The sequence below is a fragment of the Pygocentrus nattereri genome, chromosome 3 (assembly GCF_015220715.1).
Source record: "Pygocentrus nattereri isolate fPygNat1 chromosome 3, fPygNat1.pri, whole genome shotgun sequence".
NCBI classification, from domain to species: domain Eukaryota; kingdom Metazoa; phylum Chordata; class Actinopteri; order Characiformes; family Serrasalmidae; genus Pygocentrus; species Pygocentrus nattereri.
In genome coordinates this window covers 30,831,494-30,854,618 of record NC_051213.1, presented here as the reverse complement: position 1 = coordinate 30,854,618, position 23,125 = coordinate 30,831,494, and the positions used below count along the sequence as shown (strand labels likewise).

The 23,125-nt window shown below is 38.7% G+C and overlaps 1 protein-coding gene across 3 annotated transcripts in view; it reads left to right on the top strand.

The window, feature by feature from the left end:
- xylb (xylulokinase homolog (H. influenzae)) overlaps positions 1–22,640 on the top strand; it is an 88,908-nt gene extending 66,268 nt beyond the window's left edge. For 2 of the 3 annotated variants that reach the window (XM_017706810.2, XM_017706812.2), the window contains 2 exons: positions 5,248–5,342; positions 21,090–22,640. In XM_017706810.2, the coding sequence (XP_017562299.1) occupies positions 5,248–5,342; positions 21,090–21,158 (164 nt within the window). In that variant the 3' untranslated portion in view covers positions 21,159–22,640. Of the gene's footprint in view, positions 1–5,247; positions 5,343–19,218; positions 19,554–21,089 lie in introns of those variants that run through there. The other variant, XM_017706811.2, reaches the window with a different exon arrangement.
- Positions 22,641–23,125: the final 485 nt, after the last annotated feature.

The following is a 23,125-nucleotide window of genomic DNA, read 5'->3' as shown; positions in this document are numbered from 1 at the left end:
TTATTATTGTATAAACCCTCAGAGTAGTTAAATAAATCATCTCTTTGCTTTCTAATTGCCCCAGTTCCCCATCTGGTGTTATCATAAGCCAGTCATATAGAGATGAAAGATGAGGCTGACATCTTAAGATTGTTAATTAAAGGCTAAAGCAGACTCTGTTTGAACTGGCCATCAGCAAATGGTCTGCGTATAGTCTCATGAGCACAAGAACAATAGAGAATGACCGGTATTCTGGTCGATGCCAGTCCATTTTTATTACATCCAGTGCTCAGTTTTAATCGTAAGTGGTTATCTATTATATTCAGCGGTGGCCATCAGTAGTGTAGAATAGAGATGGGTGGGACAGGTTCAGCTTAGATAATACACCACTGCCTCAATTTCTCTTTGACCTGATTGCGTTAGTATCAGTATTGCTGTCCTGCTGGCTTTAATGGTCAGGAAGAGATGCGAGACAGTGAGAGCAGTGCAGGTGATCTGCTTTGAGTGGCCCCCTATTGTTTCTGCTTTTGCAGGGGTAACTAAATCTCATGGGGGCTCTAATCAGACTCAGACTAATAAGCATGTCAGCAAATGTAAGCTAAGATGGTCTTAAATTAATAAGGGTGTCAGAGCCAAGTTTCTCTTTATATGTGTGAGACAGTGACAAGTCAAGTGTCAAGTCAAATTTATTTTTGTAGCACTTTTTACAACTGATGTTGTCACAAAGCAGCTTCACAGAATTCCAGTAAAGACAAAGTTTTAACTTGAATGTAAAAACCCCAGGTGAGCAAGCCAGGGGTGACAGTGGCAAGGAGAAACTCCCTCAGAGCTGAGGAAGAAACCTTGGGAGGAACCAAGGCTCACCAGGGGGGACCCATCCTCCTCTGGTCAGACCACCTTCAAAGTTATTATACTACTAATATTAATAGTAGTAGTAATAGCTAGGAATCTATGAAAACTTCATTGTAGGGTGGGCAGCTAGTCCAAGGCAGGTGGCAGTAGCTGGGGCGTGGGCAGCTGGTCTGAAGCGGATAGCAGGAGAGCTCGACAGTCAGTCGTCCTTCAGTGTCCAGCCGGACAGGTGGGTGGTAATTTACTTGGAAAAGGTAGGGAGACGGAATTAGTTTTGTTCTGAGTGGTGTACGTGTTATTTTTCTATGAAAAGCCTGATCTTTGTTACTGTTCATTTAATACTGATCTGTCTGTCTATATATGTGTGTTGACCTTTTATGGGTTGATGTCACAGTGTTAAGGACTGTTTAACAGGTGACCAATGGCTGATTCTAAATACATTTTTGATGGTTTCCTAATGGGATCGAGAGGTGTTCAAAAGGAAACTAAAGGTCAGCCAGGTCCAAGCATAATGTTAAAGTACCCTTCAAGGCATAGTTTGCCATAAACACTAAAAATGTATGTGTGTTGAGTAATAAAATGCTAAATATTTTAGGTATTATTCTTATACACAAAAAATGACAAAAAATAAAATGATACTTTTATAAACTTTAACACACAAGGCAGAGAAGAAATAAGAATAAGCTGCTGCTGTAACTTTAATAATCACAAACATTGTGTCTGTCACGCGGTTTCATTCACTCAGACTTGAGTCTTCATCTTTAACATTTGCCTCTGCAGGGTCAGTGAAGCAGAATTGCTAGTGGGTTAGTCTTCTCACTTAGCTAAAGTTAGGCTATGGGTTTAGAAGGCTATTCAATTAAAAGGAGCTTAAGACAACAGGTTCACACAAAAAACACAGATTTACCTACTCAGAAGGAATCTTAAGTCTTCATGCTCTTTATTCTTTAGCATCAGTGAGCTGGAATGAAACGGCATATATAACGGTTGTATAAAGCTGTCTAGACCTTCTTGCTAAGCTAACAGTAGCTACCAGTGTTAATGAGGACTTGGAAGCAAAAATAAATTAGCAGCTCCACACACAAACAAAATAGCTTAAATTAGCAGCTCCACACACAGATACACGGATTTACGCACTCAGATTTGGGTCTTTATTCTCTAAATTTGTGTGAACAATGAGTTAGTGAGAGAGAATGAATCTGTGCTGTGGTGTGGTGAAGTTGTAGCATGCTAAGCTACTGTAGTAGCATGCTACTTGTTACAAGAGCAGCCCTACAAGCCATATTTGACGGTTTGTTAGACAGATGTGGACTGTAAATTTGACACTTTCATACCAATATTTTTTTTATTTTAGTTAACAGCTTACTGCACACAAACATTTCAACCAAGTAAGCTACATTAGCACAGGCATGTCAAATGCTGTAATCCTATCATTTGCAGTGTGTAGTATGTTGGACTGAGATGGGGTCAAGCTCATTCATGTCATGCAAAACCAAGCTGCTATGTAGAACCCCACAAATTGCTCTTTTCAGATGCCCCATGATATCATGTTTAATACATATACCAGTCTATGTAATCAGATTTTATTATAACATATATTATTATATGACTTATAAGTCATCCAAGATGAGTTAAGCATTTAAAACCATGTTTTTTTTTTTGTATTCAAGAGGTCTTTAATCATTTCCCCCTTCACACACATTTTTCACTTCAGTAACTCTGCTACGGACTCTCTGCAGTAACAACATTACTTATCACTTCAGAGTGACTGGTCAGCTAAACTGCTGTTGGTTGAACGGGCAGTCTTGTTTCGATGGAGCTGTGTGATGTCGGTGGTGAAACAGTATGTCATAAAACTTTAACAGTGTTTATTTTAAAGCAGCAAGGAAAATTTGGTTTACCATCATTTGGGCCAAAATAATACAAAGATAAATGATCTTTCTTCACATTGTAATCCATGCACCTTTATGACTTGGATCCATTACATCCAAGAACAGTGTTATAGGACCCGTCTTGAGAATGTGATCAACCCTCTTCCATGACTTGCAGCTACATTTCAGAGGTGGCAGCATTTCACAGCTCTGAAGAAAGGCCTAACATTCACCTTTCATTAAATGCAGAGGGTGATAACGGGTTCATAGAGTCAGTGGATGTTACAGAGGCAGCCGCCAGCATCTCTGGAAGGTCACAGTGCCATAATGCATTGTAGAAGCAGCAGTGACACCTGACCAGGGCAGCATTTTTTTCCCCTCTGGAGTCTTCTTTGTTTGTGTGTTGGCTTTTACCTTTGGTGATTGAAAGTGCTAAATGTAGGAACATATAAATAATTGGTCTTTTTGTTTCTTGGGTAGGACATTTTAGTATTTAATAGTGAGTCTAGCTGGAACTTTTGAAGCTGTGTTTTAACAGACTTGGGTACATGTGGAAGAGTTGCACATAATGAGGTTACAAAAAAGGGACAGTAATTAGAAATACGCTCTAAAAATAGTGATTACATTAAAAACCACTTCTAATTCTGAAGTTACATTTTGGCGATAGATGACAAATACAAACCAGATATTTAATAGTTTTCACTGGGACAGCAATGGAAAAGTCTGCTGCTGCTGCCAGCAACAGTGGTCCACTAACCACAGGGGTAAGCTGAACAGTCCATCAAGAGTTCAGTTTTGGCAACCTTTGCCATGGATTGCAGTGGTGGAATAAGCCAGATGTTGCTTTTTTGGAGGCAATGAACAGCAAATGTCTCTTTGAGCTAGTTTACACCTTGCATTAAAATGTGGTTTGTGTCCAGATCGTTTCTGGATGAGCTTTTTCCAGATTCCGCTTAAAGTTTCATGATAATGCATTGTCACTGTAAAGAGAAAAGATGCGATTTGACTTTTCCTGTGTAAAAAGCGCATCACATCATTTCCATTTCACCAAATGTGATTTAAGTGATCCGATCGTAATCTGCTCACAATGCATCCTGGGGGTGTTTACACCTGGCCGGTCAAGAGAAATTAACATTACCCAATTACTGAACATGCATGTTCATAAACAGGCTTATTGTTGGGCTGGATCGCGCAGTACTGTACAATCAAAAAATAAAAAGGGTACAGAGTGCCTTTTTTCCCCATGCGGAATCACCATTGCTAAAGCTCGATTCCCTTTTTTCCATTGGTTGTGTACCACTATGAGAAATCTCATTCTAGAGTAGCTAGCAATCCTGCCATTTTATGTTGTTTTCACCTCTTATTTAATAAAAAGTAAGATAATCCCTAAAGTTTATAAACTATTTCAGTTTTTAATAACATCAGACACCTCTCGGTGGTCAGTCGTCAGAAACCCAATAATTATCTTTTGTAACATTTACAAAGTAGCCCAATTTGGTGGGAAAACCACAAGCCCGCCAACCCTGACAGTGAGTGTCCACAGTACCAAACACTCCACAGTGTAATCAATGAAAAGTGATTCTACATAACCACCTCTTCTATAGGTGCACATGCTGTGCCCTGATCATAGCTTGTTTGTTTGATGTGAAGAACTCCAGTTATGTGGAAATCTCATATATGGATTGAAAGAACGTTTATTTTTTTTTCCTTTCAGGTATTTTTATTTATGATACAAATTGTTGGTGTTGGACACACTTAGGAACGAAATACCAATTCTGTATTATGAACAAAACCACTTTTATTACACAAATACAAATGTTTTCCATTATACTTCAGCTGTTCTTTTCTAAAACATATATTACAAATGGAAAAACAGCTTTTTGAATAAAGCTCTTTAAAAATCCATAAGAGAACTAAAGGGGGTATAAAGAATGGGTTGGTGGTTGTTGCCTGCCCTTATCTGCCTTAAATGAAGTCCTGCATGTAACCTTGCGTCATTCTGCATCTACATATGAACAGTTCCCTTTACTACTGTTTTTATGTGATGCTGCTACTGAAAGGAAATAACCGTAGCCATGCTGTACTGTCTTTAAGATGTTCTTGCACTGGACCGATCTCTTCCCTGACTCTCTGTGCTCTGTTTCATTCAGCCATTCAGTGTTAGAATTTCTGGCATGCACAGAAAATATTGCCAACTGCTTAATGTTTTAAAGTCGCAGTCCTTTTATATTTTGTCTTTCTGTCACTTGTTCTCACTGGTGATAAGCACATCAAAGCGTCATTCCAACCATGACTGAAGCCAACCTTTTCTTTCACCGTTCATCACTGTGTGCCCTTGGTTCCCAAGTGTCCTCAGTGCCCTTACCTCGAATACACTATTTTCCTCATTTCATTTCTGCTGCAACCAGTGGTCTGAGAGGGTGGATATGCGTCCAAAGGTCAGCAGACGCAGAAAGAAAGCTGGTTTGATGTAAAGGAATGGGTTTTTGAAAAACATGTGAAGACATTCTGCTAATGCTCCACTGATTGATTCTTTTCTTTCTAGCACTTGTTGCAGAAATGGGGGTGTCCTTCTCCGAGGCAGTGAGAAAAGCCCCGGGAGCACAACTGGCAGTGACGCCAAGCCCAGAGGCCGAGGAGGTAAGACATTCATCTAGCAGCACTGCCTGAGCTGGTTCAGCTGCCAGGTTGGATCAATTGAAAACTCAATTCGCTTATCGATCAGATGGAAGCATTTAATTGCAAAGCTTCTGTTTGAAATGGCTTTAAACTGCCTGCTTTTTCCACTCATACGTTTACTTTTTAATGCAAAGCCAATTTCAACACAATATTAGATTTTTTTAATTTGGAAATCACAAATGAAGTGAAACAATTGACCCCCACCATGGCCAATATACAGTGTGCTCAGCACCGTCACCCCTATTGTCATTACACACACAAATGATCTCCTCTTCCATCCAAAATGAGTTTTAAGAGCTTTTGATGTTCTCGGGATATGGCTAACAGATGGGTGGGCAATAAAAGCATGTGTTCAGGCAGTGAATAACACAGTAGAATATTAGATGTCTTTCCAGAGCTGTGTTTAATTTGGACTATAAGCTAATAGGCACAGATGTGGCTGAGAGTGTCCTTGACGTAATGTTGTTTTGAAATCTCACTAGAGCTTCATCTGGACGCAAACACAACATGAATTTTAAAGCTGTTAAAGGGGATGTCGTCCCAATTTATTTCACAAAACTTTTGAAAGCAAAAAACTTGGAATGTGATACAGTTATTAGCGTTCAGTTCTTTGTCTCTAACCAGTCAAGGCCAAAAAATTGCCAAAACCCCGTATTCAGTGTAACAAAATAATATTCCTCCATATACAAGGCGGGGGCGGTGTTTTCTGGACCATGTAGACCACACAAGGTACCAAGACACAGATTACACATTGTGCAAATAAACAAGAAAGTGAGACTAGATAACTACATTATATTAAAGCTGCTCTATGTAAGATTCGGGCATTTAGAGACCTCTGTGGTGGAAATGTGTAATTGCACATAACATTTGGAAGAACATTCTGTAACGTCAGTTGTACTTTGGACCCTGAGTGAATGACCCCTGACGAATGCACACTCACTGAAAGAGTATTCAAAGATAATGCAAGTCAAAACTTGATGAAGGGTGTGTTTTCCGAGGTTGTAAGCGAATGATCTACTATTGTCATCATGTCTTCATTTTTGCTTTTGAGACCTAATACATAAAAATATATGATGTGGTCTGAAAAACTGCCAGACATCTCTTACTTTTAAATGATTATTTCAGGCTTTACAGGGTGATTCACAGGAGTGCACACACACCATATTCAGGGTATTTCACAATTGCAGCTTTTTCAAAAAGAAATTAAATATGCATTTTCACGTGTTTTATGCATCACTTAGCCTACAGCAAACACAGTGAACTAGTTTATTGTTGTATGGTACCAGAACAAATAGGCTAGTTTGTACTGTAGTTTAACCTATGATTATAGAAAATGAGAAGTGTAAAAATAAAAACTCTCACTGAACTGTTTTAAGCACACGCCCTCCAAAAAAGTGCCCTCCAAAAAAGCGCCCTCCATCACCCCCTCTGAGCTAATTAGCTAGCTAAGCTTACTTTGTAATTTAAATTATATTTTTGAGAAATAAAAAAAATGAGAAACATACATAAACATTGAGTAATTAGTTTTAAGCTTCATGTACAAGAATGAAAACCATAGTGCACTGTTGTTGGTATCTGTGTTACTAACTAGCAAGCTACATACAGTTATCAGTTGTCATACAGTTGTATCCAAAAGTTTGAACACCTTGATCAAATGTTTTGTTGATTTTCTAAGTGAAAATAAGTGAGTATTCTCCACATAAAACTCAAACTCAAATCAAATTTAAGTGCACAATTTCTGTTTATTGAGTATTATATGAGTTTAACATATTAGAAAAAAATAAAACTTTTGCATAGGCCACATTTTAATTTTTTTTTCCCCCTAACATGTTTAAATTAGCAAATAAACAGTAATTGTGCAAAAGAAAAGTCTGTCCTCTGTAGAGGATATAGTAATATATTTTCACTCAATAAAAAAAAAAATCAACAAAACATGGAATTTGCCAGTAGCACCAAACTTTTACAGAACACTGTATAACAGATGGAGAAGTTTTCTACATAAAGTGGTTTGAATAGTGAATCGAATGTTATAGATCTGAAATATTAAGGTCTGGTTTGAAAAGGAAATTGAGACAGCCTGGGGGCAGTCGTGGGCTGGAGGTTAGGGATCTGGCCCTGGGACCGGATCCCCAGGGCCAACAGTCCATGACTGAGGTGTCCTTGAGCAAGACACCTAACCCCCAACTGCTGCCCGGGCGCCGTGGATAGGGCTGCCCACCTCTCCGGGCAAGTGTGTGCTCGCTGCCCCCTAGTGTGTGTTCACTAGTGTGTATGTGGTGTTTCACTTCACGGATGGGTTAAATGCGGAGGTGGAGTTTCCCCAGTTGTGGGATCAAAAAAGTATCATTTGCAGTGATTTCTGGGCAAGTTCTGGTGCTGAAATCTACTTATGAGTCAAGGGATCACTAACAAACTTCATTTGAGCTGATACAGGAACGGAACGCTCTTTAAGAAGGTACTGGGGGAAATGGTGAGGGCAGGTTGACAAGGGTTTATTAAAGACTACAGACTTGCTCAACCTCATCTTGGCAGTTGAGGAGAGGAGCAGCTGGAGGAGGAGTCAAGAAGAGCTGGACAAGCTGGACAGTTTTACTGAACTCTCATGGCGTTCACATATCAGAAATAACATTTCTTTGAAGAATATACATTTAAATTTCACATGTGAAATGCATTACCATAAACACTACACATTTTAATAAGCTATGTGCTGCATTCAAAACAGTTCACATGATTGTCAGTGGAGCTTCTTGCCAATGAAGATCGGGCTCTGTCATCATCAAGCCATCTCTCAGCTTGTGTAGCCAGGAAGTTGAGCAACTGTGCCGTCTGGCTCTGACAATTACAGCCGCCTTGCTTCCATGATAACGGCGCATGGAAGTGCCAGTGCAAGTCAGTGCAAGGCCAGTAGGAGATCAGTCTGTGCAGTGCCTTGTTAAGTTGAACAAGTCTAATATTGAAACGGAGTTAACCTGCCCCTGAATTCTCAACAGCCAGCTGAAACCTGACTCCTCTACTTGTTCATTAAGTGCTTCATCCCCTTTGGAGTGAGGGATTCTGAAAACAAATTACACGCCAACCTCTCTGACCATTCTTCAGAATGCAGAGGATATGACGGTGCTTAATACAAGCTAAATGGCGCTGGATTTAGACATGTACTTTTGTACCCAAGCAGGATGCTTACAGAAAGGTGCAGGAAATGGTATCTGAAAGCATGGCCAGAGGAAGCCGAGCTGTTCTACACAGCGATGTTAATCATTTAATTTTATTTTGGTGTGGACACAGGGTTCACGGGTGATAATCATGGCTGTGCTGTGATAACGCCTAGTGGGTAATTGAAGAGATGCATAAGGGTCAGTGAGGGAAATGGACTCTGCCTGGCTGCAGTTCACCTCACATGTCCAAATCCCTTATCGAGCGATGCAGCACTGTGATGTAAACCTCACACAGACGGTGGCTGACAGCAGCCAGTACAATGATGCCTGGCTTCACTGACTGAGTGAGTGAGTGTGTCTGAGTGTAAGTGTATAATAAGCCTTTTCTTCCACTTAGACTCTCAGGCATATGGTACTAACCATATCAATCTGTTTAAAAATAAAATTGAATAAACGCATCACTCCTGTTTCTGAAAACATGCAAAGCACAGTAAATCATATTGTTATTTATACAGCTATTTGAAAAGTTTGCTGACTTTAGCGACTAAAATTGTAGAGCTATAATGCATGAGCAATGGTCTTCTGGACTAGAGTTTGTTGTGATGCCATTGGAGGTGAAAGCTTCCACTAATTAATGAATTATAGGTCTGTCATGATTACACAATAAAGAAACAACTGGTTAATAAAAATAGCTTCTTGGTGAATCACCATGGATTCGTATGCATTTATATGATGGTTTTAAAATTCTCACACTACTCTGTCTTAAAGTAAGACGCAGAGCCTGGTGGACCCGCAGGACCAATATGTTTATTCATTGGTATGCATTTTTGGCTATATAGTGTTTTTGGGCCATCTAGCCTACGGAGTCAACGTCTCTCGCTGAGTCACTGACTGACTGTTTTCATCGATTGAATGACTGATCATTATAACTTCTCTACTTTTAAATGAAATTATAGAAGCATTTGTTTTCGATCAGTTAACATATACAGTACTTGGTCTGTTATGTTAAAGTTTTCACTTGTGTCAGTAACGTTACCCTAGCTTGTTAAGTTCTCACTTTTATGGTGGTCTCAGTTTTTTTCTCGTGGTTTCTTTGAATAATGTTGTGTTTTTGTTCAAAACCAGTTAGCTTAGTTAGCTATTCAATGAACATTTAAATGACAACTGCTTCAGTGGCTGCTTGTGCCAGTGTTCATTCCGTTTTGCTAGCTTCACTAGAATCACTAATGGACTGATTGACTGGCTGACTGATCAAAGTGTCCCAGACACCCATTGTTTAAATGCACATGCATAAGCGTCACCCAAGACGAACAGTAGTACTATAGACCTTGGCATTGTTCTCCAATGTAGGGTCAAATATAAACGACAAAATAATGACATTCATTGAAACATGGTTGGTATGGCGTACTGGGTAACATTTCTGCCTTCCACACTGTAGGCTGGGGTTCAATCCCCGCCTTGGCAAACACCCCACACATTACCAATAAGAGTCCTTGGGCAAGACTCCTAATACTACCTTACCTGTGTAAAATGATCATTGTATGTCGCTCTGGATAAGAGGGTCTGATGTAATGTAATGTAAATGGGTAATGGCTCTTGGGTCTTGCAAAGCTCTGCCAGCAAAGGCTATTGTAGCACCTGTTAAGTTCAGGTTGACTTGGAGGTGCATACACCAGTACAGTTAACTAAGCACAGGTTGTGTGCTCATATGGGGGAAGACTGACTGTGGGGCAGCTGAAGAATCATAAAGCAAGGTTTTATGATTCATTATAAATTCATTAGATTATACTGCGTGAACCATGAATTTCCGCCATTAATGATGCTGATAACAATAGTGATAATGATATTAGGACTAGTAATGAGGTCATAGAAATGATTTAGAGCTGGTTTTCCATGCCCTCTCCCTTACGGCTCTAACTATTCTTACCCCAGTTTTGACTGTGAAATAATTCTTTTATGTGCTGTGATGAAAATTAATTTGCGTTTCTCACTCCGCCAAGCATCACATATCATTCCACTGCATTGAGGGCACATATAATCAACTGATAGGACTGTGGCAGGGAGAGACTCCAATTAAAGAATGCTCATGTTGCCTCTTCCATGCTTTAATTATGTGGGGTAGAAATGTGGCTTCAGTGCACATCATATACAGTTCATTAGCTAAGGCTCATTTCAGAAGTGTAAAAGACAACCACAGATGGATGGTTGCGTTTCATGACTGGCATACCCATTAGGGCATTAGGGGTGAAAAAAAATTATTCGAAGGTGGCAATGGAACTGCATCGATTTTGGAATGTTAGAATCTTTTATAATCAGTTTTAACAATATTCAGTGAAGAATCAACTCATGACTTGGTGTATTGTTTTTTTAATGTCTGAATTACAACTACTGTGTAAGCATGTCCTCCAGTCATGCTTGAGTATTCCATGTTTTTTTTTTTTATTAATGTAATTCTGAAACATTGCATAATAATAGAATGGGATCTTGGTGAAATTTCAGATTTTATAATGCATTGAGTAGTTTCCCAAGGCTGGATTTACATTGTGAAAGTTTCTCACAACTTTAGTTGCTTGAACTTTTCATGAAACTGAGGCTGCTTTTGATTGAAGTTTATAGCACAGAATTTCTGACCCTCTGACTAAGAAATACCAAAGACAACGCTCCCTTAACTGGGAATTCCTGCTCGATCAAAAGTCAGAAATGGTCCTCAGCTCTGAGTTTAGCATGTGAAGTCATATCAACACAGCTGCTCACATTATTAACAGTAATAAAAGTACCATATCTCTACTGACCATAACATTATGCAGAATGAATATCCATCATGAACATTAAAGTTATACTTACGTTCATGATCCCACCTTCTTGTCAAAAGCAGCAATAATTTGACTTGAGTAACATAATGTAACCACAGCTAATCAAAACATTGTTAATTTAATGTTCAATGGCATCTAAGCAAATTTTTAAAGAATTTACCTCAGCAGTGAGTTTATCACAATATACATTAAAATAAAGTCATATTCATAATTCAAATAAACATAAAAACAATAAAAAGTAACAAGAATTTCTTGGATCCATATTTTTTCTTGATACCTTCACAGCCACCACAGAGACTTGTTAATATCATCAATTACACCATGAGCGCAATTTACTGAAGCACTGATCAAACCAGGAGCTGCTTTTTAACTACATATAATGCTGTAATACTGGGCTTCCTCGAGGAGAGGTTTGAAAATGGTTAAACAAACACACTAACATCCAGAAAATCACTATTTATTGTGTGTGTGTGTGTGTGTGTGTGTGTATATATATATATATATATATATATATATATATATATATATATATATATATATATATATATATATATAATATATATTAATATCCTATAAATTTGGTTTATTTAAATATTAACACTTTTCTCAGCAAATAAACACAAACTACACAAATACATTGATTTTGAAAATGTGTCTTGGGTGCCTAAGACTTTCACCCAGTACTGTATATTGCATAATACGTTGCATAAAACATATATGGTCTTTTGGAATAATGTTGCTTTTTTTGTTAGTTACCAGTTAGCTTAGTTAGCTGTCCAGCTAAAATAGACATGACAGCTGCTTGAACGGCTGCTTGTTCCAGCGTTCGTTCCACTTCGTTAGCTTGCTGTATCATTAACTTTACCGTCTTTTGATGTAAAAGTAATGCAGAGATGCAAATATAGTTTAAATTAAAGTCACCCATGATTACATACAGCCAGGATGATATGATGTGTGAAGAATACTTACTGCTTTTCTTACTTTCTATTAGAATAGATATGGTTGAATAGGAAAGCGATTGGTTAATCTACATACTTCTGTCCAAAGACGAGCTGCTTTCATTTTGCGAATTTGCTTGAAAGTTTGACCATATAAAGTCATCCTAAAGACTCCTAATCAAACTGAATCATTGTGAATCAAGTCAGAGATTTGCACTTCTAATCACTTGTTTGTCAGTCATGTATGTTAACTAGAAGAAACTAGAGTGCTGCCAAAAAAAAGTGTTTGCTACACCTCCTCAGCACCACCTCAAATCTCAACTGTAAATGACCTCTTTTTGTTTTTAAACCATTATAAACCATATATAGGTTTGCTATTAGGATCATGAGTTATTTTAGCCCTTCACGTGGTGCTCAGCAGTGAGCATCCACTTACCTGTCAGTGACTGCTCTGTGATCAGTCTTGCAGTAGACTGACAGCTCCGTTTGGCGAACACCAAAAATGAACATACATTTCCATCATGTTTCCAGAACAGGATGGCAGAGGTGGAGTTAAACACAAACCTCATTATTATGCATGAATTTCCCCACTGACAGCTCAGTGGCAAACATCATAATCATGTTTATTGTTTTATTGTTGATGCATTGTTGCTGAAGGTTAGCCAGGTTGGATTGTGGCTGGGAGAGGGACCACTTGGCGTTCCTTCGTGTTTTTAGCACGACAGAAATAACACAGTCCGCTGATCGATCTGGCGTGACGGCTTGCTCTAACCACAGTTAGCTGTTGCTGTCAGTACAAAGGCATGTTCCTGGCATCCCATGGGAGTGGGCTGAGAAGTTGGCATGTGACTCATCTTTTCTGTATCATCATCTCCAAAGGATGTGCAGCTGCTATTAATTTCAATTAGAAACACCAGATAAAACATCTGTGTTGATCAAAAATTTTCACAAAAGCTGGAATAGTTAGGCACGTACAAAAAAAATCTTGGGCATCAAAGCTGTACTGCTAAAATCGAAGGTAGAAAGCAAGGCTGATTTTCTGTAGTATAAAGGCTAGGGATGCACCAGTGTGGATCTTCTAGGCAGCTCACCATAGTTATTCACCTTGTTGTGATACTGCATGTTATCCTGCATTTTTCTTTTACTTCATTTTTTCTACTTATGATCTTAGCAAGGATTATGTATCAAAAAAGTCAATATTAATGTTCACATGACCATTTTCCAACCTCTCTTTATTCTATAGACCTTTTTGTTACTGTGCCTTTTAAGAAATATGTGTAAATGAGCTCTGTTCTGATTGGCTGTTCTAATTAGCCAATTGTGCATCAGTCAAAAAGCAGTCCAAGTTGAAACACTCTTTATTACTTCAACACAAGTGGGCGAGGCTAACTTGCCATAGGCTGAAGAAGTGGATTTATGTAAATGCATAGTTTTTTTGTGACATCACAAAAAAACTATGAATTCAAAGCAAGCTGCTTTTCCCACTTAGTTTCCACATGTGGACTGGAGAGCCATTTAGAAACTTTAACAATGGTTATATACTACATACCATACCAAACTCTTATTAAACAAGTGAGGAAAGATGGTTTTCCATTATATGGCCCCTTTAAACTTAAACTTTAAAGTTCACTCTATAATCCATATATAATATGCAGTCAACATAAGGTTAAAATCAACCTGATATCAAAATGGACCTTTTATGATGTTAGTTCAATTCTCTGGTCATATTAAGCACAATTCTTCATATCATTTAAAAGGCAAAATTTTTCTTTCTTCTTTTGTTTTCTTTATTTGTAGTCTTCCATCAAAATGTAATTATATTTGCTCTATTCTAAAACATCTGAGTTAAGCCCTATCAGTTATACATATATAATGTAGGTCATGCACACAGACCTGGTGTAACTAGAGTCCAATGCAGCTACACACTGGTTTGTTTTCTTTCTGAAACATCAAGTGCATTACTACTGAGAACACATTTTACCACCACGTGGTGTTGGTGTGCATTATTTATCATGAAAATAAATAAATAACAATGAGATATTAAACCCATCCTGGAATACAGTATGCATGGGGTGGCACATACCATAGTTGCAGAGGTACATAAATTAGAAATGTTTTTTTTTTTCTTTTTGCTGTTCAGTGTATCAGACGTGGTGAGTGAGTTTCTTTTTTAATGGTGGAATGGCATAGCCCTTACGGCTCACCCTTGCCTGAACCTGTTCCACGAGCTGGAGACGGATAAAAATGGGCCACTTTGTTCTCGCGCCTTTGATTATTTCTCATAATATCGTTACAGAGTGTACTGAAACCTACAGGGAAATGACTGCCACTGCTATTAATTTGTCTCTCTCAGCCCTGTTTTCTGTCCTTCTGTAGCTCAGCAGTAGAGTGTGTGCTGCTCCAGGCACCCTTTTGATGAAGGGTCCTCTTTGATATTTAATGGCATTGTCGCTTTCAGTTTCTCTTCCACGTGAAGTCCCGTCCGCATGAAACCGGGAGAGCCGCCGTTTTTAGCGCACGCATTACTGATTTCAGGCCAAGATTTGTGGGAAGCTTACAGTAACTACAGTAATTTAGAATTCTTGGACAGATTGCAGGGCTTGAAAATATTGGCAGGTTTAAGAGTCTACTGGAGATATTCTTTTGTTTCATCTCAGTAGTTTTTAAGCTATGACATAGGGAAGTGTTGTTGTCTGTTGACATGTTCTGTGCTATATTCGCCAAACCCCAGCGGGACTGCAGTAGCAGCTCATGTGTCAGCTCCTATCCAAAGGAAATATGTTCAGACATCAGGATGCTGATGCCTCATTAAAGAGCAGGAAGGAATGAATTGGGCTAGATTACTATTTATTGTATTTTTGAGGCAAGCAATTGAAATAATCCACACATGATAAATATGCAGAAAATAAACATGACTGTTACCTGCCATTTACTGGTGTGCCTGAAAGGCATGTTAACAAAGCAGCTTGCGAACGTCAGTGTCATCATTATCTCTTTTGTGTGTGTGTGTGTGTGAGAGCCACTTGTGTACCTATCAGGTACCTTCCATCACCTTCCAGCCAAAATGCAGATTTATTTTCTGTGTCAAAAAGAAAGCAGAAAATACAGATATATATATATATATATATATATATATATAAAAACCACCGGAATTCAAAAAACAATTTGACGATTCAGAGGAGGTGGGACAACCCTACAAGACCTGGTAGACCACGAAAAACTGCCACCATCAGCTTTAAAGCTTTCATCTTTGATAGAGACGAGGAATCGAGCTCCACTCTTGCTTCCGATTCACATAAAATCCACAGGTGTTTCTGTCCATCCTTCCACTGTGAGAAGACAACACTATGAGTCTGAAAGGATGTGTACCTGTGAAGAAGCTGTTACTGAAGTCTCCAGAAAAGAATGAAAGATGTATTTAAGGCAAAGACTGAATACTGAAAATATTAAATACTGAAAAACTTATTTTGGTTTGTTTTTTGGTTGTTGAGCCCTCGGTATAATTACTTAATTAAATAAATCATTTTTATTCATGAGTTTAATTCAGAATACTGAGGTCAGTGCCCGAGGTTGGCTGTTCTACACCTAAACCTCAGGGGATTTTTCCCATTTGTGCTCTATTCTAACTATTAATTGCCCCACTTAAATCAATTACCAGGGCCAATTAATGCTTGTCATCCTATGCCCAGAGGCCCCCCCACTTTTCAGCCTTCAGGAGCATGCAGGTGTAGGAAAGCTGATAGTAAATGACATTTCTTGAAGTGGTGCCTACCTCTAGCTCTAGAACACCTTTAGAGATCTTCTCTTCTCTAGCATGTAGACTTAAGCTTGAGAGATTAGCTCAGCAGCCCAGCGCTCTGATAGACTGTGGGAGTGAAACATCCTCTCTAGCTATACAAATGTAAATTGGACTACTAATCCAGTGACTCTCTCACATTCTTGTTCCTGGAAACACAAGACTTTTTTATATGCGGCCTTATTAAAGTTGACCCTGGTCAATGGGGAGGGAGGGAAGATGGTCTACTCCAATTTTTCGCTTTTTAATTGGCATGTGTTTCTCCTTCACCTCTCCGTCTTACTCACATTTGCTCCGTCTCTTTTCCAGTCGGGAGTCTGTCACACTTTCATATTGAGGATGCTGTTGGCATGTAACACACAGCATATTTCTCTCGCTATGCCCCAGGGATGGGTTGCCAGAGCGTAAAATGGATGGATCATGTCAAGGGGCAGAAAGCAATTTACCAAGAGAGAGAGGCAGAGTGAGGGAAATATGCTCTCTCCCAACTCAAAACACAGATCCACCTTGAACAGACAAAATGGCTGACCCTGACCTGTGCTTGTAGACATCTTTTTCTTTTCTTTTTAGAGTAATTCTAAAGGCTTTTTAGTGCATATATACCCATACATGCCAGACACAAGATGGGTCAAGAGGGTCAACCTTGTGGACCAATGTATGAAACTGTTTCTTGTAAAAATGCTGAACTAGAATCTATTTTATAACTTTGGCTTTGATGTCCTAGTATTTAAAAAGCGATAACACATGCCAGTTCGTCACATTCTGTCAGATATATCGGTGATACGCTGGAGCTTGTTACTAAGCTACAGGTAGATAGCAAATACCCATAGGGCAGAGCACATATCGGCACTAACAGCTCATCCAAATGTAGTGACAGCTTGGAAAGGTGAAGTGCATCAATTATCAGTCAATCCGTAACGTGAAATCACCATGACAGTGAAGTACATAAACAACTTTTTGTACTTTCGTCTCCACATAACTCTGAGCCCACATTAGGTAGACCAAAGACATTGAATCAGAAAATTGATGGTAGCAGGTTTGAAATAATTTGAAAATAATGGAACCCTGTGTTTGATGAATTTTTAGACTTCTTTAAATGGCTTTAGACCCTCCTCTTGCTCCGCTGCAGTCTGAATACTGGGATCAAGTGCTTTCCTGGTTCTCTTTCTAGTCATTGCAGCAAGTGTATAGTACATTATCCCATATATTATTTATCATCCATGTTTTGCACCATGTTTTCTGAAGAAATTTCACATGATAGTGCAACTTGCAGCAAACATGCAGTTTGCCCAGAGTAAGTTTATGAGGCTGATTCCTCAAAGGAATGATGAAGTGATTCCACTTTCCTGACTTTAAATTCTTCAGAGTATTAAATTTTACCAAACTGTTTTACACAGTGTTACATTCAAGCATAGGCTATAAAATACAATGCATTGATATCAGAGATGCATCAATATGAGGATTTTGGGCCTGTGCTACTGTCCGGTATATTTCATGTACAAATCTGCCAATGCTAATACATAAACATATAGAAAATATGAACACTAAATCTGAATTAGCAGTGTAGAGAAAATTTTTGTAGAGAGCAACAAGTGCAGCAAAATATGTAAAATGAAGGTATTTTAGCACTGCATTCGGACATCACCATTAGCTTTTAGTAAATGCATATCAAGGGCAAATGCATGTGCACCAAGTCATTATAGAGAATTTAGATCAGGGGTGCTAAGGTGGTGTCTTTCCAGGCCACAGCTCTGCAGAGATTAGTGTGTTCCCTCCTCTAAGATTCTGAATTTAACTCACAAAGGCCTTTCTAATTATCTGGTGAGTGGAATTAGATGTGTTTAATACGGAGAAGCACCAAAGGCCAATTTGATGCCTAATCTAGACATTTTCTTTTTGTCAATGACATTTGTTTATGACAAATTGATGAACTGTAAACTGTAACCCACAAAGTCTTCCTTTTTGACTTAAGGTTCGAAAAGTTTTTGATAAATAACTGAAGGCTGTGCTTCTTGTCTAAGTTGATATTTATGTCAGATTACTGCTGAAGACTTCATACACTATTTCTTATTTGGTCTTGTCTGAAAGCTACAGTAAGAATGATTTGTATTGATAAATAAGATCACAGAAGTCAAAGCATCAATCAGTGAGCGAGGACTAGTGCTGCCACTTATAATGGGCAGCGTGGGATGATATAAAGCATAAAAAAAAATACCCTCTTATTCCAAGGCCAGTTCTATACATTGATGGTCAATAGTATTTACTGTGGACTTTTAAGGACAAACTTTAATCAAAACACTCTGAATGGTCTTGCTGTTAGGATAGGCAGCGCAGCCACATAGTTCTATATTTCATGTATATTGAGCTTTTGATGAACAGTAATATCTGACTTCAGAGTGTAACAGTGTGAGAATGTTATGTACAATAGTTTTATGGAGTCTACTACTAAGCTCCAATCATAAGTAACCTTGGGTAATCTCTAAAGGGCTCGTTTAGCCTATAAAGGGCTCATTTATGTGCATTTATTTGTTCTTTGCCACAGTTATGTGTTGCCTTCAGATCACTTTCCATTTCACTTTCCATTGAGAAAATCATGTTTACAGTAACACAGTTGCTTTTTTTTAAGTATATGCTCTGAATGGCCATTTTATTATATTATAAATATCCAGCCAACAATGATGCTGTGGTCAGAAACTGAAGACTGATGAAGGGCTAGAGTAAGGGTCAGCAACCTAAATATTAAGAAGAGCCATTTTTTCCTTTCTACAAAGATCAAATCACCTTGGGACCAACATCATTTAAGGTCCGTTTTACTGTCTTGGCTGTAAATGTGTCTCAGTATGTGCTGATGCTGTATTTTACTACAAAGGAGGATTATTTTATTTTTACCTAAAAGTCTAATTCTGCTGTGGTGCTGCACCCTGGGTTAGAGGACACAAAAAAATAGAATGGTGGAAGTTTCTCTAAATACATACTTAGAATATGTACCAATGATGAAAGTGTGTCTAATAAAGTGGCCAGAGGGTATACACCATGTTTTATAGGAGACATAATAAAGCCATTTCTGTTTTCTTTGCTATTTCATGTATGTGTACCTTGTAACTGTGTCTACCATTTTGCCATATTTCTCTTTTTCAGGAAACATGATTTGCTGTTTGATGCTCCCATCACAATCACAGGTCCCGCCCATAGATATACATACCAAGATGCTGCGTTGGGTCCAGCCAGGCACGTCAACGGTGCCGCCATTTTGGGGCGGTCACTGTTGCCACTGGACTGCATTCAATACAATTACAGAGCAACAGTTTAATAAAGATATAGTCCAAAATTTTAAGATTATTGCACTCAGAAAGTGGGATAGAATTGTATAATGGAGTAAACGCAGAGATCCACGCTCATGTTTGTGTGATGTTTATGTAGATAAGGCCATGTATTTAGTGATGCACAGAGAACCTGTTGATGTGATTGTTTTTACTCTGGTTTTATATTAAGCTTATTTAATTTAATAGTCTATTCAGGGGGTCTTAATGTTATGTAGTATGTTGTGATAATGAATGCTTTGTAGCAATATATATTATAGCATTCCCTAATCCATGTGGATATTCATAATAGATCAACATTAGCACCTTCTTACGCAAAGCTAAAGTTAGTTTATTTGCCAGCTTTTTGTTTGAATTTTCCCGTTCCTCCACCTAATGGAGCAGCTTCAGGCACCAGAAAGTGACCGCTGCACTATTTAAGGTGGAATGGAAAAATTTGAACAAGAAGCTGGCAAATTGGAAGCTAACTTCAGCTTTGTCCTGACGGAGTACTGTTCTGCTGGTCCGGACTGCAAATTAGCACAATCACAGTTAAAGAATTAAAAGCTACCAACAGCAGTCCGTGCAATGTAGACTGGCCTGTGTCTGAGGATTATAACAAAATACATTTGGTGAAAATCGGTAATAAGGAAGTTGTGGCCGATTTAATCCTGAGACTCATCAATTCAAGTGAATTTGTTCACAAGCGCATCTTTACATGATGGACACAGAGACATAACGCCTCAGATAGAGCGACACACCGCGGCATCTAGCTATGCATATCTATGGTCCTACCCCACCGATTTGCCGTGCTCACTCCCGTAGCCTTCACGCTGTCACCACTGCAGCTGCCATTTTCACAGAATCTCCATTACCAGGCTTACAGAAAGTATAACTGTCTTAGCAGTGACAAAATAAGTAAAAAAAAGCTTTGTACATAGTGAATTATAAGGTGTCTGCATCTGTCTGTAACATCATGCTTGAGTTGTAGTGACTGTATCTGGCTCTCAGCGTAAACAAGCTTAACATGCTGCGGCCATCGTGCAGCTCTTCACATCGACTACACACAACACCTAGAATATCACAGAGGACTAAATGACAGGATAAAACATAAAAAGACTGATTGAAGGTGCTTTGATTTATACTTCTTGCAGTTGTCTTTCAGCAAGCACAAGGAACTATAATTTAAAAAGAACCAAATATGTCTCCTTTAAAGCCTTAACAACACTGCTGCATACAAGCTCAGTGCATACTGCCATGCCACGGTCATGTTGGTGTCACTGCTGTGCTGAAAACAGTCCACCACCCAAAGAGTATTTTGTCAGCAGTGGTCCTACAGTGGTCTCTTTTTATTAACGGATGGAGTAGAGAGGGGGCTGATGAATTGGGTAGCAACAGATTAGTACAGTCAACAATTGTAGATCTACAAAGTGAACATGGACAGTTGTATGCAAACATTTTGGCACATGCTGTTGTATTTTCCAATGTGTTTTTTCCCAAATCATGCTCAGAAATGCCATATTTAAGTTTGACTGGGTGTGTTCAAATGTTTATATACAGCTAAATGGTAGAAATTAGTGATAAAGTGGCCAGTAAGTGTAGCCATAAGGTAATAAGGAATGTACTGCAGAGTTAACAGTCTTGAAGTATTTGCCATCTGCTCATGGCATTTTCAGCTTGATTTTTTTTTTTACTCTCATGTCTTTGTAGGTCTATGGTCCTCTCCTGAAGAGATATGCAGAGCTGGAGAAGAAAGTTCTCAAGGACATGAAACAGTGATTCAGCTCTCACGGTGCCTTTAAACTATACCTCTACCTATATGAGAAGCCTGTGTGGAGATCATCTCGGGTTGAGTCATTGCTTAGTGCTGGCTGTGGGCAGGAAGCAGCTCAGTGTGGTCATTACTCTGGCGTGATGGTTTCTAATGTTTCACCATATCAGGTTTAGCCACTAACATGATTCTAGTCTGAGGTGTGGAATTAAGGGAAGGAAGTACATGAGTGGAGCTCTGCTTCCCCTTCTAACACAGAGTGATTATTTTATGTGCGCACGCGAACTATGTGTGTATGTGTGTGAGATGTTTTGACCTAAGGCTGTGTTCTATTAATACTCTATGCAAGTTTCACACATTCCCTGCTCACTGACACCAGTGGCCCTCTGCTGCCATTTTAAATCAATTGTTCATTAGTCTCCAGCCTTCCCCACTGCTTAGTGAATTCATGGGCTGCAAGACTAGATGACCGTGTTACATGAATTTATGCTGGAAGAAATCCTGTTTAGGTGATGATCTGAATATAGCCGTGCAGAGTGCACAGCCCTGAAAATGTTTAGACTTAAGTGAGTTAAAAACTGATTCAATTAGTGTATGTAGACATGAACATATTTTCACAGGGCCAAATCTCCAAAAAACGGAATTTTGCAGGAGAAGGAAAAAAACCTTCTTAATGTTAAATGGGAGTTAATGAAACCATGTTTTTCAAGTAATTTTGGAGCATTTCTGTTACTCTATTCCTCATGAAATATTAATACAATGCAAAGAACAGCTGGTATTTTCAGATACTGTCATTATTATAAAAATTGAAATAGAAGTTTTTTTGTCTTGACAGCGATGATAATTTGCCCAATTTGCTAATTTCCTGGAGTAGTGGTGATCAAAATGTAGACTAGAGGTCTGTGAGGGACTTTTTTCAGTCTCACTCCTGCTCACACAAGATTTTGTCCTGCTCTCACAGAAAATCAGAATCATTTGTCCCACTCCCACCTGCAACTGAAATATTTTGGCCCACAAAGTTCAGTGGAGGGGAACTGACATCAGATATCTGGCTATATAAGTCTATTCACAAATACATTCATTGCCCTCTGCTGAAAGAACATGGCAGTCATGGTTATCAGCCTTACTGTGAAGCAACTTCACCAAACACCATTTATTTATTCACTTATTTTTGGTATTTTGCAGCTGTGGTCAGATTCACGTGATCAATTGCTTCACAGATCTTTAGAAAGATTCATTCATTGTAATTGTTTAACTGTTTAACTGTGTAATTGTTTAATTGTTTTATATATAATCATATATATAAACAATAAAAACTGTTTATACATATGATTTAGTGATCGTTCTACTTCATTCAGACTATTCATTCATTTGCAAGATTTCTCTTCATGTGTGCTTCGTCCCACTCCCGCCTGCAGTGGCCTGTTCCTTCCTGCTCCCACACACAACACTGTGGACCGAGGCAAGAATAAATAAAAAAATTCAGTGTGTTTTGTCATTTTTCTCCTCTATATCCATATTTCCTTCTGTTTATCCATATTTGCCTAGTGCTTTTGTGCATGTGGCACTGTCACTTTTCTACCCTAACAGGCATTCACAGACATCCCATAATCAATCAGTTAGACACAGGCCAGACACCAATGTAAATAAACTCATTTCTAAAACAAAAAGTTACTAAGGCAACATGCTGAATGAAGTAGGAAAGAAGGACATGTCTTAAGGCCAACTTTTTACACTTCTAATTCATTTACGGACTTGTTTGGTAGGTTGTTGAACCAAAGCACAGATATTCCAGTTCTGTGTTGTTTCTCTTTCTCTAGTAGATAACATCTGGATATTAGATTCTTATTGTGAAACCATTTGTCATAAAGTGACAGAGTTATGAATTCTCCCTTCTGCAAGATACAAACACCCAACACCAAGCATTGCTGCATTTTCTGCTTTTTCTTTCTCTGTATTAGAACACAAGAAGAAC